General features: G+C 37.4%; 1 protein-coding gene across 2 annotated transcripts in view; it reads left to right on the top strand.

Moving 5' to 3' along the window:
* Positions 1–18477, top strand: part of FHOD3 (formin homology 2 domain containing 3) — a 373673-nt gene that overhangs the window by 167926 nt on the left and 187270 nt on the right. For both annotated transcript variants that reach the window (XM_034066335.1, XM_034066332.1), the window contains exon 4: positions 3158–3225. In XM_034066335.1, the coding sequence (XP_033922226.1) occupies positions 3158–3225 (68 nt within the window). The remainder of the gene's footprint in view (positions 1–3157; positions 3226–18477) is intronic.

Raw genomic sequence — 18477 nt, 5'->3', positions numbered from 1 at the left:
CTGGAATTAAACCTATTTCACAGCCACAGATGCAGCTCTTTATTTCTTGAAGAAGCATAGTAAAAAAAAACTGAAATAGCATAGCTTATCAGGACATGACTGTGAGAAATTCAGCCATTAATAGCTAAATACAGTCAGATATCTCAAACTCTCTGAACTGTTTTATCTTCTCTAACCTTGAAGTGTGTGAGTGTAGTATGTCTCCAACCTGTACCTGAGCTGGGAATGTGTGTTACCAAAGGGCCAGAGACTTGTGAAGTTTCAGGGAAAAGTATAGCAGTGAATCTTCTTGCTTGACGGTCATAAGTTCAATTTCTGGCATAAGACAGTCCTGATGTACGTATTCAAGCATATCTACAACGTGTTATAACACAACATTGAGAAGGTAGGTCTTTCAAGCTTTCCTAGGAGCACCTCGGAGATTTTTGTAGTGCTGGTAGCAGGCTGGACTCCTGTTTCAAAGCCATAGGCATCATTTGCTTCAGTTAAAGACAATTCTGACAGAGATGCACCATGTGAGTTGCAGTCTCTTCTGTTCTTTAGCATGGAAGGCCATTTCTCAGTCTGTTTAAAAGACTTTATTACAAAAAATCTTGTGTATGTCTAATTATGTGTATATGTTTATTGTTTTCTGAAAAACAGAACATAAAAATGCAGTAAAATTATAATCTGACATATGGCAACCTGTGCAGTACATTGGCTTAAACTTTGGTGTGCAAATGTATATTGTTCTGTGTAGATTGCTGTGCCCTGGTAGTAGATGTCAGAAGTGAGAAGACTTCTCTCAACACTCAAAGGCAGGTTGGACAGAGCTCTGAGCAACCTGATCTACTCTAAGATGTCTCTGCTCATTTCAAGGGGGGTTGGACTAGAGGACCTTTAAATGTCCCTTCTAACCCAAGCTATTCTGTGATTCCATGACTGTTCCTTCTCAAAAGAGGTGTGAGACCAGCTCAAATGTTTGCAGTGCGTGCTGTCTTGTTACTGCTATTATCAAACTTGATGCTTCCAGTTGTTACTGATTCTTCAGCTCTAATGATAACTTGTGTCCTCTTTGCTACATGTGAGCAGGAGAGCATTGCTTGTGCTGATTGCCAAAGATGATGTTATGCTCTGTGAAATGGTCAAGAAGAAAAATGCTCAGCATTGTTCCTCTGAGACATACCAAAAATCTGCATGCACCAATGAAAGCAACCATTGTTATGGTATCATAACAATGGTTTGTTAGGACTTTACCCAGGGCTGGGATGGTAATTGTTCCTGTTTAAGACCAAAACCAACAGACGACATTTGTTAGGACATTGATATTTATGTACAAAGCTGCCAGCACTTTAAGAAGTGGTGCCTCTCTTAATTAAGATGATAATGTACTGCCTTGTTTCGAGACATTCTGCTCATAATGATGCTTGTGAATTATGAATAGAACAAAATTAGTAATAACAAATGCCAGATGGAGGTATCTTTCAAAGAGGAATATTCCATGTAATATGGCATGTAAAGTTGACAGACCGGGTCTTAAAAGACCTTTATTATTCTTTAAGCTTTCCTGACAAAATTGCTCTTTATCCTGCCAAGAAATGTAGTTTCACATGCCAGTGAGTTTTTAAGCAAGAGTAATTAAACTATGCCTCTAAGTTTATGGCTTGAATTGAAATCCATTCCTCCAGTGTTTTGTCAGGAATCTATAAACAGTGCAAGGAGGGAGACAACTTACAACAACAATAGTTTTGCCAGTCCTACACGTTCTGCCTTTGAAATCAGAGACAATTAGGGATGGACAAAACTACTTTTAAAATTTAAAAAAAAAAGTGTAAGTTTTACCTCACATTTTTCCTTTGGTTGAAGGTGAATTTTGTGACTAAGAAATGTTTTTCTAAAATTAAAATCTAGTTTCTTTTATTGAAGTAAAAAAACTTGTTCCTGACTTACACATGTATTGAATCCTGAAATGCCAGGCCTTTTTTGTAACTTTCTGAGAGAGGAAAATAAAATGAAATTTGATTTTGTAGTGTAAGGTAGCAATAAAAAGAGAAATAGACAAGGGAAAGTAAGAACTGAAACTTTGGGGTTGGTATTTCATTTTCTCATAAGAATATTCCTACTCTGTGGGCACTCCAGCTTTGATTGCATGACCTGCTGGTCACTGGAGAGATGGTCCTTTCATGATGATCTGTGTGTGAGGCAAAGTATGTCATGGTGATCATAAAGATTTGATTTTTCTTTGTAATTGTCCTCACAGTACATTAGTGTAATAAAATTGAATTTAGGACTGTAGAAGTGTTGCATATAGTCTCTCTTTATCAGATATGCAAAACATAATAGAGCAGGAGGACTTAAAGCATACCTTCTGCTCCATCCATGCATATTCACAAATCACTTCCAAATATAAGAAACTTGAAATGTACAGTTCAAGACTTCTTGCAAAAGCACAAATGTTGTGGCAGGGTTCAGAAAGCAGAGGAGATGCTTTCATCTACTTTAAATTATTTCTGTGAGTATGCATTAGTAAGGGAATAAATGAAGTAATCTATATCAGTATTGGATGATGAAAAGAAGGCTTCTGCTCCACTTAGGAAAAGATCAAGATCACTTTTCATGATAATAAAACACTGTTTTGAATTATGCTTAGAACAGACTGTCCGACTATTTCTGGTATTAATGTTCATTGCCATTGCAGAAAGGATTTAACAATAGAAAGATGAGAGCATGAGAAAAGAATGTCTAGAGGGAAGGCAGTCAAGGATGGATTCAGTGGCTCTAGCTTTGATAACAAAAGCAAAGTGTGCTCTCAGTTGAGTCTTTTGAGACTTATCTGGTACTTTCAATAAGCCCTAAATTTATCTTAATGTAGAAAGAGTAGGCCTTTACAAAAACTCCTTAGAATATTGTTTCTTATTGACCTTGTTAAAGCTGTTGTGAATTTACCTGGGAGATACCATCTGAAGTTATGGACAACTGAACCCCAGTTTTACTTGCACTTTTTTGATGAAAAATTCCTGTATATATAATAAAATAAAGCTGCTTTCCTTAACAGCAGTCTAATGGGAAGTGGGCACTATGACTCTTCAACTCTTCTGAAATCTCTCCTACTTTTTTGCCATGTTGATGGTTTTGTTTATGCTTAACTTATTTCTGTTGTCTTTTTTTTTCCCCCCAGAAAAACTTTACAATTCCAATGGACGAGAGCTGAGACGGGCACTTTTCTCCTTGAAGCAAATATTTCAGGTAAGCAGGTGGTGACTGCCCATTCTCTGATTTGAACATGAATTGAGTTTTTTTTTTTTTGATGTAGGGAATAACTTATGGTTTCTTGCACAACAGAAGTTTAAGTCTTCACTTGTAATGTGCAGTTAACCAGTTGTTTCTTAGGTTCTTTTCTCTGTATGATCTGCAGTCCTTCCCTTGTGCTTTCAGTCTCTCAGAAGTCAGGACCAGATATGGAGTAATAGCAGAGTGGGTGATTGGAACCTGCCAGGAAAGGAGAGAGGTAAATTGTGGCTCTTAGATGGAAACTTAGGCTGCTCATTAAACAGTGGTGGTGGCCTAGTTCTGTATTGGAAAGACTGGAAAAGATGTGTGAAGAGGAGTTGGAGCTGGGTTGGGGTCATGGCCTCACATTACCCTAATAATTGACAAATAGACTGGATTTAAGCCACATCAGCAACTGATAAAGGATGTGAGAGACACTGGACAGATCTGATGGGAACCAAGATGTAGAGGGAGAGCTGTGAAGGTCACTGGAAATGTTTTATTGATAGCTGAAAAGTTGCTTTGTACAGCTGAGGAGGGTATGGGAGTGGCAGTCGGTTTAAGGAAAGGGATGGATTTGAATGTGAGTGTTATGTAGGAGACCTGAAATCAGCAGGATTTGGGATCCTGTGGTGAAGTAGCCAATGTGATAGACAAGTGGTGTGAATGGTAATAAAATGAATTGAATAAAAAGCTTGGATTTCAGATTGGTTTTACTGGATAAGTCGAGGACTCAGGAACATTGCAGGAGTAGAGGGACACTTGTTGGAGAGAATAGGTCAGGAAAAGTGACAAAATATCAGTGAGAACTATAGTATACTGCCAGTGTGATCTTAAAATGAAATTCAGGGTGATGCATTCCATTTCTATCTGTAAATTCAAGTGAAATCAATAAAAAAGCACGTCTCTCCTTTAGTAATGGATCCAAATGGAGGATGGAAACCTATATTTTTCAGAAACAACAGGTAGGTGCAAGGCTTTCAAGCTGTTAGTTTAGCACTTTTTGATTTGTTTTAAACAAACATTTATTCTAAGAAGAATACCAACATTTAACAAATCTGCAAGATTCCAGAACTGCAAATTTCCAAAACACAAAATGTTTTTTCAGGGTTTCAAAGTTAAGCATTCAGAATTTAGAAAAAGCTAAAATGAAGATTTTCTGAACAGTAGCAGATGGTGAAGGGTGAACCATTTATTGGAAAATTTTCGTAGCTAAAGATGCCTTCTGGATAAGAGAAATGTCCTTGAATTTTTGCACAAAGAAGGAGTTCCAGCTGCAAAATAGTCTGGTTATCTTATGGCCACAGACTGGAAAAACTGTTGTCACTTTGAGGCATTCCCGGGGAAGGACTGTTTGAGAGTTACAATGATGCAAGCTGGGTTTCCCTGTGAACTTGCCAAGTGGGTGGACTATATGCTTAGAGGAATTTGGCAGTTGTCCAAGAGTCTTCTCTGGTTTCTTCTCTTTTTGTTCATTTCAACTGTTTCTGGGAAGTATTTGTATTTCTCTGAAATTGTGTTTGACGGATTAGTCTAGGCGCTCACATGCATATTTAGCAATGAATGCTAAGCCTCTCTTCCCACCCATCCTGTGCCTCCCATACCTCCCATCATGACTTCTCCCAGTTTGGGTATTCATAAGTGTTTTCTTCCCTGTAGATTATTTGAAGTCTAGTCTATTTCTGAGCACGTAGTGCTCAGTGTTTTCAGTGCGCACACCAATAAGTTCTCCATCTTCCAGATGATCAGCTGTTTTTATGGAAATGTTGCTTAAGTATTTATCCTAATAAATCTAATTGGAGTTGACTCCATTGAAGAGTAATGAGTGGGAAGGGAAAAGGGATGCACACAAACCCATATCTATGTGTGAATTCAGTTTTTAAGTAAAGCCTGTTTGACAGTTTCAGAACATAATTTTCCTTGAAGAATTCAACCTCCCTGTTGCCTTATGTATGTGATACTGAAAGGAATTTGGGAATTACCTGTTACCACTTTAGTTAGCTACTTTCAGTAGAACTGTGGCTGTCTGTGGAACAAACATAGCCTGCAAAAAATCTTCACATTCTCCCAAAGTGCAGGTTATCATTACTGGAAAACTGGGGAAAAGTCTCTCTTGAGCTGGAGAGTATTCATATCATATGCTCGAGTATTTGAGGCTGTACACATCAAGCTGAAAAATGAGACCTTATATGATGTAAGGTCCTGTTCACCTGTCAACTTTGATGTCCTTAACAACATTTACTGGCATAATTTTGAGTATGGGCATCTTTTCAGCATTATTTTAGTGTATCTCATAATGAACAATGAGAGAGTGTAAGTTGGGTTTTATGTCTGTTTTAGAAAGAAAAGCTGTTTCTTTTTTCTTAGTAAAGAAAAATGCAATTTAATATTATAAGGTTATATTATAGACCAATCACTATTGCCCAAAAAGTCATACCTAAGGGTTTTTTTTCCTATGAAATTAAAGTTTGTCAGTATTAGAAATCTATCATTATGTTAAGAAGTTTTTTATAAGTATATTTTTCAACATGAATATCTGTTGATTTTGTATCCAAATATTTTTAAATTCCTTAAAACTATAATATTTCAAAAAAATACAATGTTGACTTCAAAACCAGTCTTTATTTTTGTTTTAGCATGAGACTTCATCATGTCTTTAAGTGCCAAGACAGTTTGTAACACCATGTTTTTATAATCATTTCATCATCGCTGAGTTAATTTCGCACAGCTCTGTGTCAGTATCATTTTTAATTTAAAAAGCTTCAAGGTAACGTGCAGTCTCTTATTTGCATAAAGTGGGAACCAGCCCAAGTTTTACATCAAATATGAATTCCAAATAGTCAGAACCCTTGGTTTTTCACGCGAGGCCTCAGCAAAGCTCAGCGATGTTTGGCAAAAGCAATGCCTTTGTTTCAAAATTTAAATGAAAGATACATTTGGCAAGTCCAACCTTGGAATTTCTGTTTGTTTTTTTTTCTGGTGGGGGTGGTTTTGGCAAAATGGTAAAGGTTATGTGGAGCATTTTTCTTTGACAGTAATGCCATTCTGTTACTGTCATTCATTCTGAAGGCTCAGGATAGACACATTCATTATCTTTTTCTGGCTGTACTGCAGTATTCTGATTTACCAGTATGCTTTTTGACTAACAAACTTACAGAGTAAGAAGGTAATGTTCACATTACAAGTATATGAAACACTTGACCTTAAAAAAACTGAAAAAAGGACATACAGGTATAAATGACAAGCTGTTGGAGTACAGTTTACCTCCCTTTGACTATTTTCTGACAGCCTTCTGAGTTGCCCAGTTCTTGTGTTTATCAGAGGTTCATGAATTTTGTGCAAAGTGATAAAGCTCCTAAGGACATCCATGGAAGAAGCTGGCTGAACATGGCACCAAATCAGGGTCTAAAAGCATTCTTGCATTTCCTTATTGTGATATCATAAGGGAAGGAAAAATACAGCTGCTTAGGACATTTAATTCAATATCAATCCTAATAGCAGAAAAATGAGCATGAACTCTGTAATAGGTGTAAATAGTGCTGTGTAATCTATGTGATATTAAAGAATTTTATTTAACAAGACCTCTGCTATGACTAGTTGCAACATAAGGTAGGTTTTACAACCTATAAACAAAAGTAGTCTTTATTTATAAAGCATAGTTTCAAATCATGCTGACTGCATCATTTCAATATATAAAATAACTTGGGTGTTAATGAGAAAAACAAGAACACTATGAAGCATATTTCAAGTCTGTTGAAATCTATAATTGTGCAAATCTTTTTAAAAGTTTTAAAACTTTTTAAGGTTTTGGAAAATCATAGAATCATAGAATCACAGAATAGTTAGGGTTGGAAAGGACCTTAAGATCATCTAGTTCCAACCCCCATTAGATTTTCTGGAAAACAAACCTAAGGCATATATTTTAAGGTACTGTAGAATAAAACTGGCTTTTTTTCCTTGACTGTTTTCCCCCCTAAGTGTCATCTGACAAATGAAGGAAGATCCTCAACTATATTTTGAGGAGCCCAGATGCTTATATTGTATTGCGATTAGGATATCAAGGGGCACAGTTACAAAATTCTGTTGCAAAATTTTCTTCTATTGCTAAAAAATTCATTAATCATTGAACAATTGAGCTTTGTGTAAAATGTCACAAAGAACGGCTTTGTAGGGACCATAGAAACATTAAATAGAAGGTGTTTGGAGAGGCACAATCTTATCAGTGAGTGAAATCAAATGTCACACACTTCAGCTGCTGAGGAGTCATCAATCATCCTTAGGAGAGCAGAAGGAGTATTCTGTGTTTGCCTCATTGATCTCAAGGAAGGAGGCTGCTCCTTCCCCTCTTGCAAGCATGAATGATGACTCCATAGGGTTTGAAGCTGTGTGACACTTGATTTAGAGGCTGCTGTCATCACTTATGAGACAGGGAGCCTCTCCTCTTTAAGAGCCCTCTTGGAAGGGTTCTTGATTGAGTTATGAAAAGAGAAACCTTTATTTCCTTCCTAAATTGAATAGATCATAGTTCCACATGGCAGTTTAGATATCTGTTTAGTCCTATTTTACAAAGGATATGTTTCATTACTGTTTAGAGATTTTAAAATATATATATAGACATGACACATTAAATGTCAAAATCAGTTTCTTGGTTTAAGTGGCAAATAGTGTTGTCTTCATGCCTAGACATTGTTATGGCCTGAGATGTAAACAGTTCTTAATGAGACTATAAAACGTGAACTTCTTCCACCTTTAGGATAGCCTAAAATCTTGGGAAGCTGCCATTATTCGTTCTCTAATCTGTGTGAATCTTTGAATTGAATCAGAAAACTTTGTTTTGTTTGCAGCCTAGTTACTTTAACTTGCTCAGGTATGCAATAAAATGCATGAGCATTATTTGATCTGTTGCTTAGTTTCCATGAAGAATATCTTGGTAGGGTCTGGTCTAGGTGACTTCTCTAGTAATTTTCAATTCTGCTATTCACTGGGAAGAAAAACTCCACAGTGTATTGGTGCATCTGCTGTGTACTCAAAGTGCAAAGGATGAAATTCTGTCCCCATCAAGTCAATTGCAGAGAATATCTAGTTTCAATGTTAGTTTTGCCTGGTGATTGGGTATGTACAGCTAGATGGACTGTATGTAGCAAAGAGGGACAGTCACAGTGGGACTTTTTTTGTTCATTTCCTGATAAATACTTTGTCTTTAAAGGGGGAGGCAACCAAATCTTTTGTGGTTAATAATTGTATAAATTAATCTGATACTCAAGTGTGACTTATTTTTTCTTGTTTGCCTCTTGCACTGACAGGGAGGAAAAAGAAAAGAGTTATCTGAGGAAAAAAGATCCTCTAATTATATGCACCTTCATTAACTGAAATCATAAAATATTGAAAGGAGAAAGTTACTTCAAAATGGTTCAACTTGCTGAAATAAATTCTTTTCCACATATATTCTTTCAAACAGTTTGAAGAATTGTAGTACAGTTGAGTAGCTTCTCCTGAAAGACAGAATATGTCAGCTTATTTCTCTGTACAATTCTTCAGTGACAGATTTTGATGGTAATTCTGGGATGTTTCTCAAGTGAATGTGGCATTATGCAACTGTGAGGTTATGTGCAGTGAGAGCACTAGAAGCAGATATTATTGTGTCACAGTAAGATGGCTTTCTACCTGCAGCCTCCTCATCTGATACAGGATTTGCACAGGTTACGTGAAAATAGTGAAGTCAATGACCAGGTCACTGAAGAAGCAAAACACCATATTCAGAGTATAGAAAAACCAGAACTTTCTTGGACAAGGTGGTGATGAACACCAGGTAGGATCACAATTATTTGATCTTAGTAACTGAAGAAAACAGGCTTAAAGTAAGAACAGAAGTGTGGTATGGGAACAACTTTGCTGTAAAGGATAAGCACTGTTCCCTCTCTAAATTTTGTCTTTAATCAACTTAAGTTACGAGTGGTTCTTTGGAGATCTCAGTTACATCCACTGAAGATAACTTTGTTTTCACCTTAGCAGTGAAAGCTTTTGTTTCCTTCCCTACGTGTAAGTGCCAAAATGTATGTTTTACAGACAGGTTCTCTATTGGAAAAGTTTAAACATTAAATACTGCAGGCTGTTTTTTCTCCTTGATCTTCAAAGAATTTGTTGTATGTACTCAAAAAGGAAGAAAAACTCTTTATGGAGGGAAACCCAAAATCTAAAAGATTCAGTTCTTTATTCATATAAAATGTGACACATCTCACCAAGGAAGAAAAAGTAATAAATGAATAGATCTTGATAAAATACAAATATGAACTGAGAGTTTTCAGGTTTTAAATGGCTACTTTTTTCATGGATGCCCATGAAAGAGCAAGTATTCTAAAAAGTTAATTTCATCAGACAAGATTTTTTTTTTAATGAAAAAATCAGAGTTGCTAAGAAATTTTAAAACATTTAAATCTTTCCATAAATGTAGACAATATTTGTTGTCTACCTTCTGCCATGCTTTTTCTTCTGTTTTGGTTGTCTGGAACTTGATGCTCTAATTATACCTTAACCATGTCTAATAGACACTGACTTGACTCTGAGGAATCTCAACAAATCTAATAAAGCAGCTTTTGATTCTTATCTATAACTTCCCCCCCCAAGATATTTTTTCATATGCTATAGGACAGTTACTTAGGATAACTACATGGCTTGTGCTGGATATCTGAGCTATCTGCCTGTCTGTAGTCTGAGGAATTTAAGAAAGACTTTGAGAGGTCTTTGCATTACTGGGAATTCATACCAATGTTTTGCTTCAAGTTTTGTATAGTTTTAAAAATTCATACACATATAAAAAAACCCAAAGATGTCTGAACCTCTTTTGGATTGGAGTTACTTCCCAGTATCCTCGAGTCTGCAAAAGTTCTGTCCAGAAGAGAACTGCATAATTGTTTCAAGATATTAAGTACTGGAGGTTTTAATGAGTTTTAATTTGTAAAACAATGTTAACTATTAAAATGTTTGTTTTGTCCCCATGTATTCTTCTAACTATCCAAAAGAAACTGCAGAAGTCCATACAGTTTAAAATGTGTCCCTGTGTAAAGGAAGTGTGAAATATTAAGTGTTGCAGCTTCTCTGTCTTGATAATAGGGAATACCAGCAAATGCTGTATTTGTTTTCCTGGTACTTTTAGCAGAATGCAAAACATGTCTTTGAGAAATGACAGAATATTTATTTTCTAGACTGAGGGCATTTCAGAAGGGAGACTAAGGGGGATTAATGGCTCTAAATCAAACACTTTACTTTTGGTTGAATTTCTGTATTTCTTTATTGGTGCCAAGGTGGAAAGCCATAAGAAGCAGTGATTTGGTCTGTACTTGAAATGTTTCATCTTGGAAAGAAAGAAAATCTATTTTTTTAATACTTTAATAGTAGTATTATAATTAACTGGCACAGATGTGCTTAAAGGGCTGGCAAAAAGTTTGCTGACATTTGGTGATTGCTTCTTAGGCAACTGGCTTATTATGGTAAAGATATGCAGTGGAATGGATACTTGAGGGCAAATTTTCATTGTAGTCATCACTAGAAGGCAGACTTTGCATTGCGGGTTGCTTAAATATATTACCCCACTGAAAGTAAAAAGGTATGTTCATTTCCATGCATGCTGTTGTGAAATGTTGCTTCATGTAAATAGATGCAAGAATAGGAAAAAAAGGAATAATGTCAAAATACCAATTATTATAAATGCAATATAATATAAAAATGTTTTATATCACATTATGGTCATACGTGTAAAGAGTTGGGTAAGTGTAAAGCCTGGGGGAGAGAAGAAAAGGAGCGCTGTGTCGGTACAGGGGAGTGTAGGGAAAAACTCAGAGGGCAAAGGAGTGGAAGCCCTGACACAACCACTGAGGACAGTGGAGCAGCTGAAATGCAGATACAATCAACAGAGATAGCAAGGGGACGGAGCTTCCTCTGAGGGACAAACTGGCTTCTTGGTCCCCTTCAAACCCTTCACCACTAAAATGTTTCTGCCGCTGCCTCAGTTACCTCTAGCAGCTGACTGCAGTTTTGGGATATCCCGTGCCAGGGCACCCTTGTTCTCAAGGAGTTGTTCTACGTATGCTGGTGGAAAGAATACAGTAACCAACCTTGCCTAGCATCCTTATCTTGGGGTAGTTTCTGGGTTGCCATCTTACAGAGGTGGACTCTGTGACAGAGAAGGCCTTCCTCCTGCTACGCCTGAGAGCTGAGTTTGGTTTATCTTCTAAAAGTAGTGTCCTGACTCGAAGTACAGCAGAGGGTTCATGGTTTATTACAAGACTTGCCTGCTTTACCATGGGCTCATCTGGTCCACACTGGAGTTGTTTGTAGCTGCTTAAATAATTTAGATTGAAATGACCATACAGTCTCAAGGGACTTGTAGCACTGAAGTTTATGTAGGTATCTGTAAATATATATATGTGCGTGTGTATATGTTGTTGGAATAATTTCTTTCCAGATTTGTTTGCAATAGATGACTAGGCTTTTAAAATGGACTGAAATAAACAGTAACATTTGAGTTAGAGAGTATCAGACACTTCTGGATTGGCAATCTAGTGTTTTAATTATATCAATAATTTTGGAGTCCAAAGAACAGAACTTTAAAGTGTGGGAAAGTAACTATAAATTATATCTTGGCGGTCCATGCTCCTTCAATCACTTCCTGACTATGTTTACTCAGTTTCCAAGCCAACATGAGCTTTTCTAACTGCAAACATTGCAAGCCAATCTTGATCTATAAAATGCAACCTGTTGCTTAGCCAGTAAAAAAGCTGGACTCCAGGAATGGTCTGGGATTTCTGTTTCTAATACAGCACAGCATAACACTTGTATTACTGCATCATTGTAGTCTTGTCAGTGGGATTAATAATTTTGCTGGTAACTTAAGCAGATGCAATGCATACTGAAGGCAGGTAGCAATACTTTAAAATATCCTTATGGAGACTTTATTGTGGTATATTTCTAATGTAGACTTTGAGGAGGAATTGGCTGTTACTTTTCAGTTACTACTGGGGCAGAGCATTTGAAATTATATAGGGAACCTGTGGACATGAAGTCTCTCAGGTAGTGGAAGTGCATTCTGATCATAGCCCTGTGCAGCCACATTGCTACTGCTGCCCAGGGCAGTCTCATTAGGCACAAACTATGGGGTTGTTTCAGTGGGATTTGTATACATGAGGGTTTGTCAGAGCCAGAGGAATATTTAGGAAAGAAGATCAGTAGATTTCTGTTTTCCTTGCACTAGTAAGAGAAGAAAGGGTCATATAAGGACTTAGCCATCATTGATGCTATTGCTAACAGAAACACAGATTTTATCCTTCTGCCTTTTTTGCTTAGTAACAGAGGCGGCTTTTCAAGTATATTGGGCAATAGTCCTGCATTTTACTTTCTTGTGGTGCAGCGCCAGATGTATTGTCATCTGAGATTTATGCCAGCAAAAGCCTGCAGTCGCTCATGGTTTGCTCTTTGACCTGCCTCCTCCTTCCTCCCTTTCCTCAACAGTCAGCTGCTGTCCCTCTGCTGCTAATTTACATCCCCAAATGAATGAAGCTTAATCCCTAAACCTTAATCCTCCTAAAACCAGCTGAACTTTGTGATCCTATCTTGACTTTGCAAGAGATTTAAAGAAAAAAAAAAAAGGTGAAAAAAATTCTTTGCTTCTAAAGAGAGTGGCCATAATTCCATCATTTATTCTGGGGGGGAGGAGTGCTTTCTGTGAGTACGCTGGCATTGAAGTGATCCATGTATTTTTCCTTCGTTTTGTTTTGTTTTGTTTTGTTTTTTTCACATTGAACATAATCATCTGGGATTTCTGTTTCTGTTTTGCCTCCTTGCTGTGTGCAGTGCATATTCCCGGCAGGGGAATCTGAGGAACGGGGTTTCTGAGGAGAACTTGCTCTGATGTATTAATGTGGAGTGGTAACAGCACACTTTCCCAGCACACAATTTCATAGATGAACATAGCAATGAGTGAAGATTCCCTAGCTCCCCCTCTTAAAAAACACTTATTTTTACTTTAGGAGCTGGGCAGTGTCTGAATGAGCCTTTTCTGCCCATAGGACACTGTATTGTTATGCTGCCAGCATCTTGTCCCACAAGATTTCAGGCAGTGCAGAAGGATGCTCCTTCTCTTAGAATCTGGCAAGGAGTACATTTCTCCTCTTACACTGCATTGCACAGTCAATTGGCTGTATTCATCTTATCTTTTGCCTAGGTGAGTTATTACAGTGTTAAAATGTGAATGCAGTATATCTTTGTGAAGTTGTTGATTTTGGTCTACAGACAAAATCAGAGCTGGTCTGAGAGTTGGAGTTTAAATTTTAACAGGGATGTCATAGAGTGACAGAGCAGAGCAGGAAGCTCTTTCTGAGACAGAGGATGAAGTCCGTCAAACGCTGAAGCTCAGTGTGAGTGCATTCCCCTCCTGTAAGTCTGTCGGCAAAGCTCAGGAAGAAGATTCTCATGGCTATGGCTGCTACACCATCGGCTTGTGCTTCTCTCACTTCAAGAATGGATTATAGCAACTTTCACATTTTGGAAAGCCTAGTCGGCACAGAATGCGATTGCTGGCTCACTCAGTAACATGTCATGTGGCAAGCACAGGCTGGGGAACCCCATGGTTCCATACTTAAAGAAATGAATATCATAAGTGTTTTAACTTTTTTAACAGAAACAGGAGAGAATTGTACAGTGTAGGATTAAATATGGGAATGCTCAAGCAACCAGAAACAATGGGATATCTTATGAAAGGAAAAAAAAAAAGGCAAAACCCATAAAAAGGAAGCTCTCCCTGGTGGAAATCTCCTAGACAAGCATCTTGTTATGACTCCTTGGAAAGACAGTACTCTCCACAGCTGTTAGCTACGTAAGAGAGAAATATGTATGTGCACATCCAAATGTGAATATTCAGTTACTAACCCAGTCTCCTCAACTAGTTGGAGTAGAACCTTCAGCAATACTTGTTAACTTAAAGAAACAAACAAATAAATAAATAACAAGAAAAATCCCCTTGAGAAGCTGTGTTTGAAAACCTTGATTCCTATTAGGAAGTGAAGCAACTTTCTTGTGGCATAAAAACGATCATGCATGGGTAAAAGTTTTCAAACATGTGGCCCATAGAAATAATGGGTTTCAGAAAGATTTATTATCATTAGCAGTTTGCAAACAGTTTATATTTGCACATGGAAGCTGCACATCAGATAAGATGCATTCTTGCAGGTACCATTCATTGAAAAAAAAGGCTTCAGTCTCAACCTTCAGATAAGACCCCACAAAACTGCATTAGAGCATATATCAAATGGTACAGAGACTGGAGAACAAGTAAGATGGAAGGGAATCCACCTACACTTTTTACTCTGCTAGTGGCAAATAGGTGTACTTTATAGACTGCTTGATAATAAGGTTTGTGGGGTCTTTTTAACAGCCAGGCTGAGCTATGGAAGCAAAAGTATGATTTGTGCATTTCATCAGTCATGCAAGCAAACTTTAATGTCACCAGTTTGAATATATTTAATGTCTTTTTCATTACACATTGAACAAAAATAGAGTGACACACCTTAGCTTTTTTTTTTTAATTTCCCTTGAGATGCCTAAAGAAAGGAGGAGACATGATCTATTCTGAGCCTGTGAATGAACACGTAAAATATAAATAGCTGAGAAGACCAACATTAACTTTTCATAAAGACTTTAAGTAGCCAGCCTTTGTGTCACTGCACAATTTTTATGGTTGCAGGAGCTTAGCAGGAAGCTTAGAGAGCTTTGCCTGTGTTTTGCTGCTTTTCTCATCAGTGCCTTCATTCCTGCTGATTTAGGGGTCATAAATCTTTGCAATATTAGCACAGAAGTCCATTTCCATAGCAAATGACAACCTTCCCCTGCCTCCTTTTAACTGTTATCACACACATGCCGCAGCTACTTACACGTATCATAGTCACACACACACACTGTATATTCCATACAATGAATGCTCTCTTCCTGGAAACCTGAACCTCTTACCACTGCTAGAGAGTAGCCTTTACTCTTGAGGTCACCTAACTTGGCAAGTCAGTGAGTTAATGGGTCTGAAAAGATTATCCTAGACCAAAATTGATGTAAACATTCTCCTTTCAATGTAGAATGTATGAGCTTGGATGCCTTTAATCTTTCGCTGCACATTCCAGATGTTTGCTTCTTTCCTCTCATCGTATATACATGATGGGATAGATAATGCACTGAGTTCAGATTTATGTCTAGAGCATGATGTGTTTGTACTCCGCCTCATTACACCTTCTTTTCCCCTTTTATTTAGGAAAGGAGAAGTACCTTAAAGGCCTTTTTTTAATTCAGGTTTGATTTGTTTATTCAGTGCTTTCCAAAAGCAGTCTGGTTAGAGTCCCTCATGCCCTTCATTTCCTCTGCTGTTCCCCTGCAATATATCTCCTTTCAGCCAAGGGTGAGTCTATGCTCTAGTGGTTTACTCCTTCAGCTGCTTTGAAAGAGTTCCAGAAGGCAAATCTCACAACTTGCTTTGGCATAGTCCTTGTTAAAAATTTGAATAAACAAATAGATAGAAATACACCAACATAAACCATATCTTTAGCGTGAGTTATTTTGAGAATGAAATGCTAACTTTTCCCCAGGTAATACCCTAATATGCATTCACTATTTGAGAGTATGGGGAACATCCTAAAGCTACAAAGGGTATTTCAGTTTTCACCTTTCTTTGAATGTCAACAGCTATCTGCTGTTAAGTTTTATTTCAGTTTTTGCCTCAATCTGAGGGTCTCCCAAACTGAGCTACAGTTAACTTCACTAGCACAGGACAGGGCTTTTGTATCATCTGGAAGTCTTATTTTTCCCAAACAAGCATGTTAGGTCTGTTAAAAAACATCTGAATCCACTGACCACAGTTATTCCTCCTTTTTCTGTTGTTTTTTTCCAGTCTTGCTCATTTCAGTCTGAGTCAGTCTAGGATAGATTTTTTTTTCTTTCTTTTTTTTCAACTCAAGGATGATGCACATGCACTTGATGCAAAATCAAAGTGTCAAGAATCAATAAAAGAGTATTTAAAGAAAAGCAAGTGTGCTCTGAGCTAGGATGCCATTGCCATCTGAAAAAAGAATTGTGGTTATTTCATTCAATAGTTTATCTTGTTGTATATCTAATTTCTCTTAAATTAGACAGCAGTGTTGTCCAATAGAAGATGAATCTATTTGTCATCAGATATGTAGAAAAACTGTGTTTGGAGGATGTTTTCCCCACAGCTTCCTTGATTCTGCGTTGTGCTACCAATTTCTGTTAGGTTTTCTAAATTCTGCGTACACCTGTCCTTTTTGTTCCTTGTCCTTGCTCTCACCACTGCTCACTTTGCGTAGGGGAAATCTGTCACTTTTGTTCTTCAGTAGCAGGAAGTTTTTAATCATTTACCTTAACATGCAGACTAACTTACCTTCTAGGCGTGCGATGTGCATGTGAATTGCTATGGCATGTAATCTTAGTTTACCTGAACCCTTCACTTTAGGCCTAGCTGACAAATTCCAGGGATATGTTCCTCTCTCTTGAGTTTTAGGGAAAAAAAAAAGAGATTCAAAATTCTTGAAGAACAAGAGGTTACTCAAGTTTCCTTGAGCTAAAAACCACCATACACAAAGGGATATGTGGGAGGGAGCAGTTGCCTGGTACACCAGGGAGGACTCGCCTGGGGCCCTATGGTTCTGCCTCTCTGCTCTGCTGGAAGTGGCTCTTCATCATACAAAAATGAGCTTTAAAGTTGCTTGCTCTCCAGTGATTTGGACTCATGTATTGCATGCATACAAATTTATTTACACATGTATTTTTAGTTGCTTGATTATAAATCAAGTACCCCAAGTGTGGGGGGAATTAACCTGAAATATGGCTTTGATCGTCAGAAAGCATTATATCTTAGGTCCTTTAATTATTTTTCATGGACTTCACTTGTGGTAAAATATTGTTCTGGAAGTTCAGCATGCGAATTTTGTCATCACTTTCTGCACAAATTAACTTGACATAAGTTGCTTCAGAATTAAAAGTTCACTCCTCTTACTGGTGACATTTGGGAAGGGCTTTTGCTTAGAATGGACAGGCAGAGATCCATGTCCTCTGGCTGCCTCTTCCTAGGCCCCTGTTCCATGCATGGGGACATGCTGTTTAGGTTGACAGCTTGGCCAAACGTACAGCAACCTCAATGCCAGCCAAAGGTCTCCTGCTGTAAAGAAGTCCTCAGCTGCTCAGTGTAAACAGGAATCTTCTTCAGTTCTCTCCTGGAACAGCAAAGGGAATTCCCTGGTGAGCTGCAGTGGAGAGATGATCTGTGCATTCACCTTTAAAACACTGTTACATAAAACAGAGGAAATCAGGATGTTATTAGTGCCATCTGTATTAACAGGTAGAATGTCAGTGTACCGTTCCTCTGCTTTACTAACAGTCCCATTAGCTTTTGAGTATGGAAAATGGATAGAGAAAATTGGTCATCTTCATAAAATTGTGTGCTTGTATCTGTAATGCCTTGGTGTATTTTGGGAGCTTATAAAGTTCTTAGCTCTTCAGAAAACATTATCAAGGCTTTAATCTGTCTACAGAAAAAATAACACTCTCAAAAGATAAAATACTTAGGCTAACAAGAAAGTAAAATTTTTATCTCAAGTGTGCAGTCATGAATTTTATGTTATGCATTTGGGGTTTTATGATATGCTTCTGCAAAGATGTGGAGAATAATTCTATGTCTTCTCTATATGGTTCTTAAACAATAATGTGATAAATTTGCATATCTATACATGACTGTAAAATGTACTTGGAAATGATTTGACAAATTTGACAAATTGCTAGCTCATCTTACAGTTTTAAATATCCCATTTGGTTAGCCTTTAAGAATTACGTAACTTAGCTTTGGTGAAGAAAGGAAATTCATTAGAAATAAACTGTCAGGCTGAAAGCAATCTGTACTCCGTGAACTGTCACACTGAAAGGGACTTCATTGTTTTTATTTCCCTTGGCTGTTTTCTAAGTGTTTCCAGTAAATTCAGAAATCACACTCAACAAAATTGTCTGGATCTTGGCTTCTCAGGGCTGTGTTATCAGAAAGCTGGAATTTAGATCTAATACACTGTTGTGTATGAAAGCATTTACTAAAATACTTGAAGGAAGGGACTCATCAGCTACGACTGTTCACATATTTGCTCTTCTCCATTGATATTTTAAATAGGTTTTGTGCTGATTTTCATGGCTAAT

Source organism: Melopsittacus undulatus, chromosome 1 (genome assembly GCF_012275295.1).
Source record: "Melopsittacus undulatus isolate bMelUnd1 chromosome 1, bMelUnd1.mat.Z, whole genome shotgun sequence".
Lineage (NCBI taxonomy): Eukaryota > Metazoa > Chordata > Aves > Psittaciformes > Psittaculidae > Melopsittacus > Melopsittacus undulatus.
The sequence above is the reverse complement of the archived record's forward strand: the minus strand, read 5'-3'. Positions and strand labels throughout refer to the sequence as shown.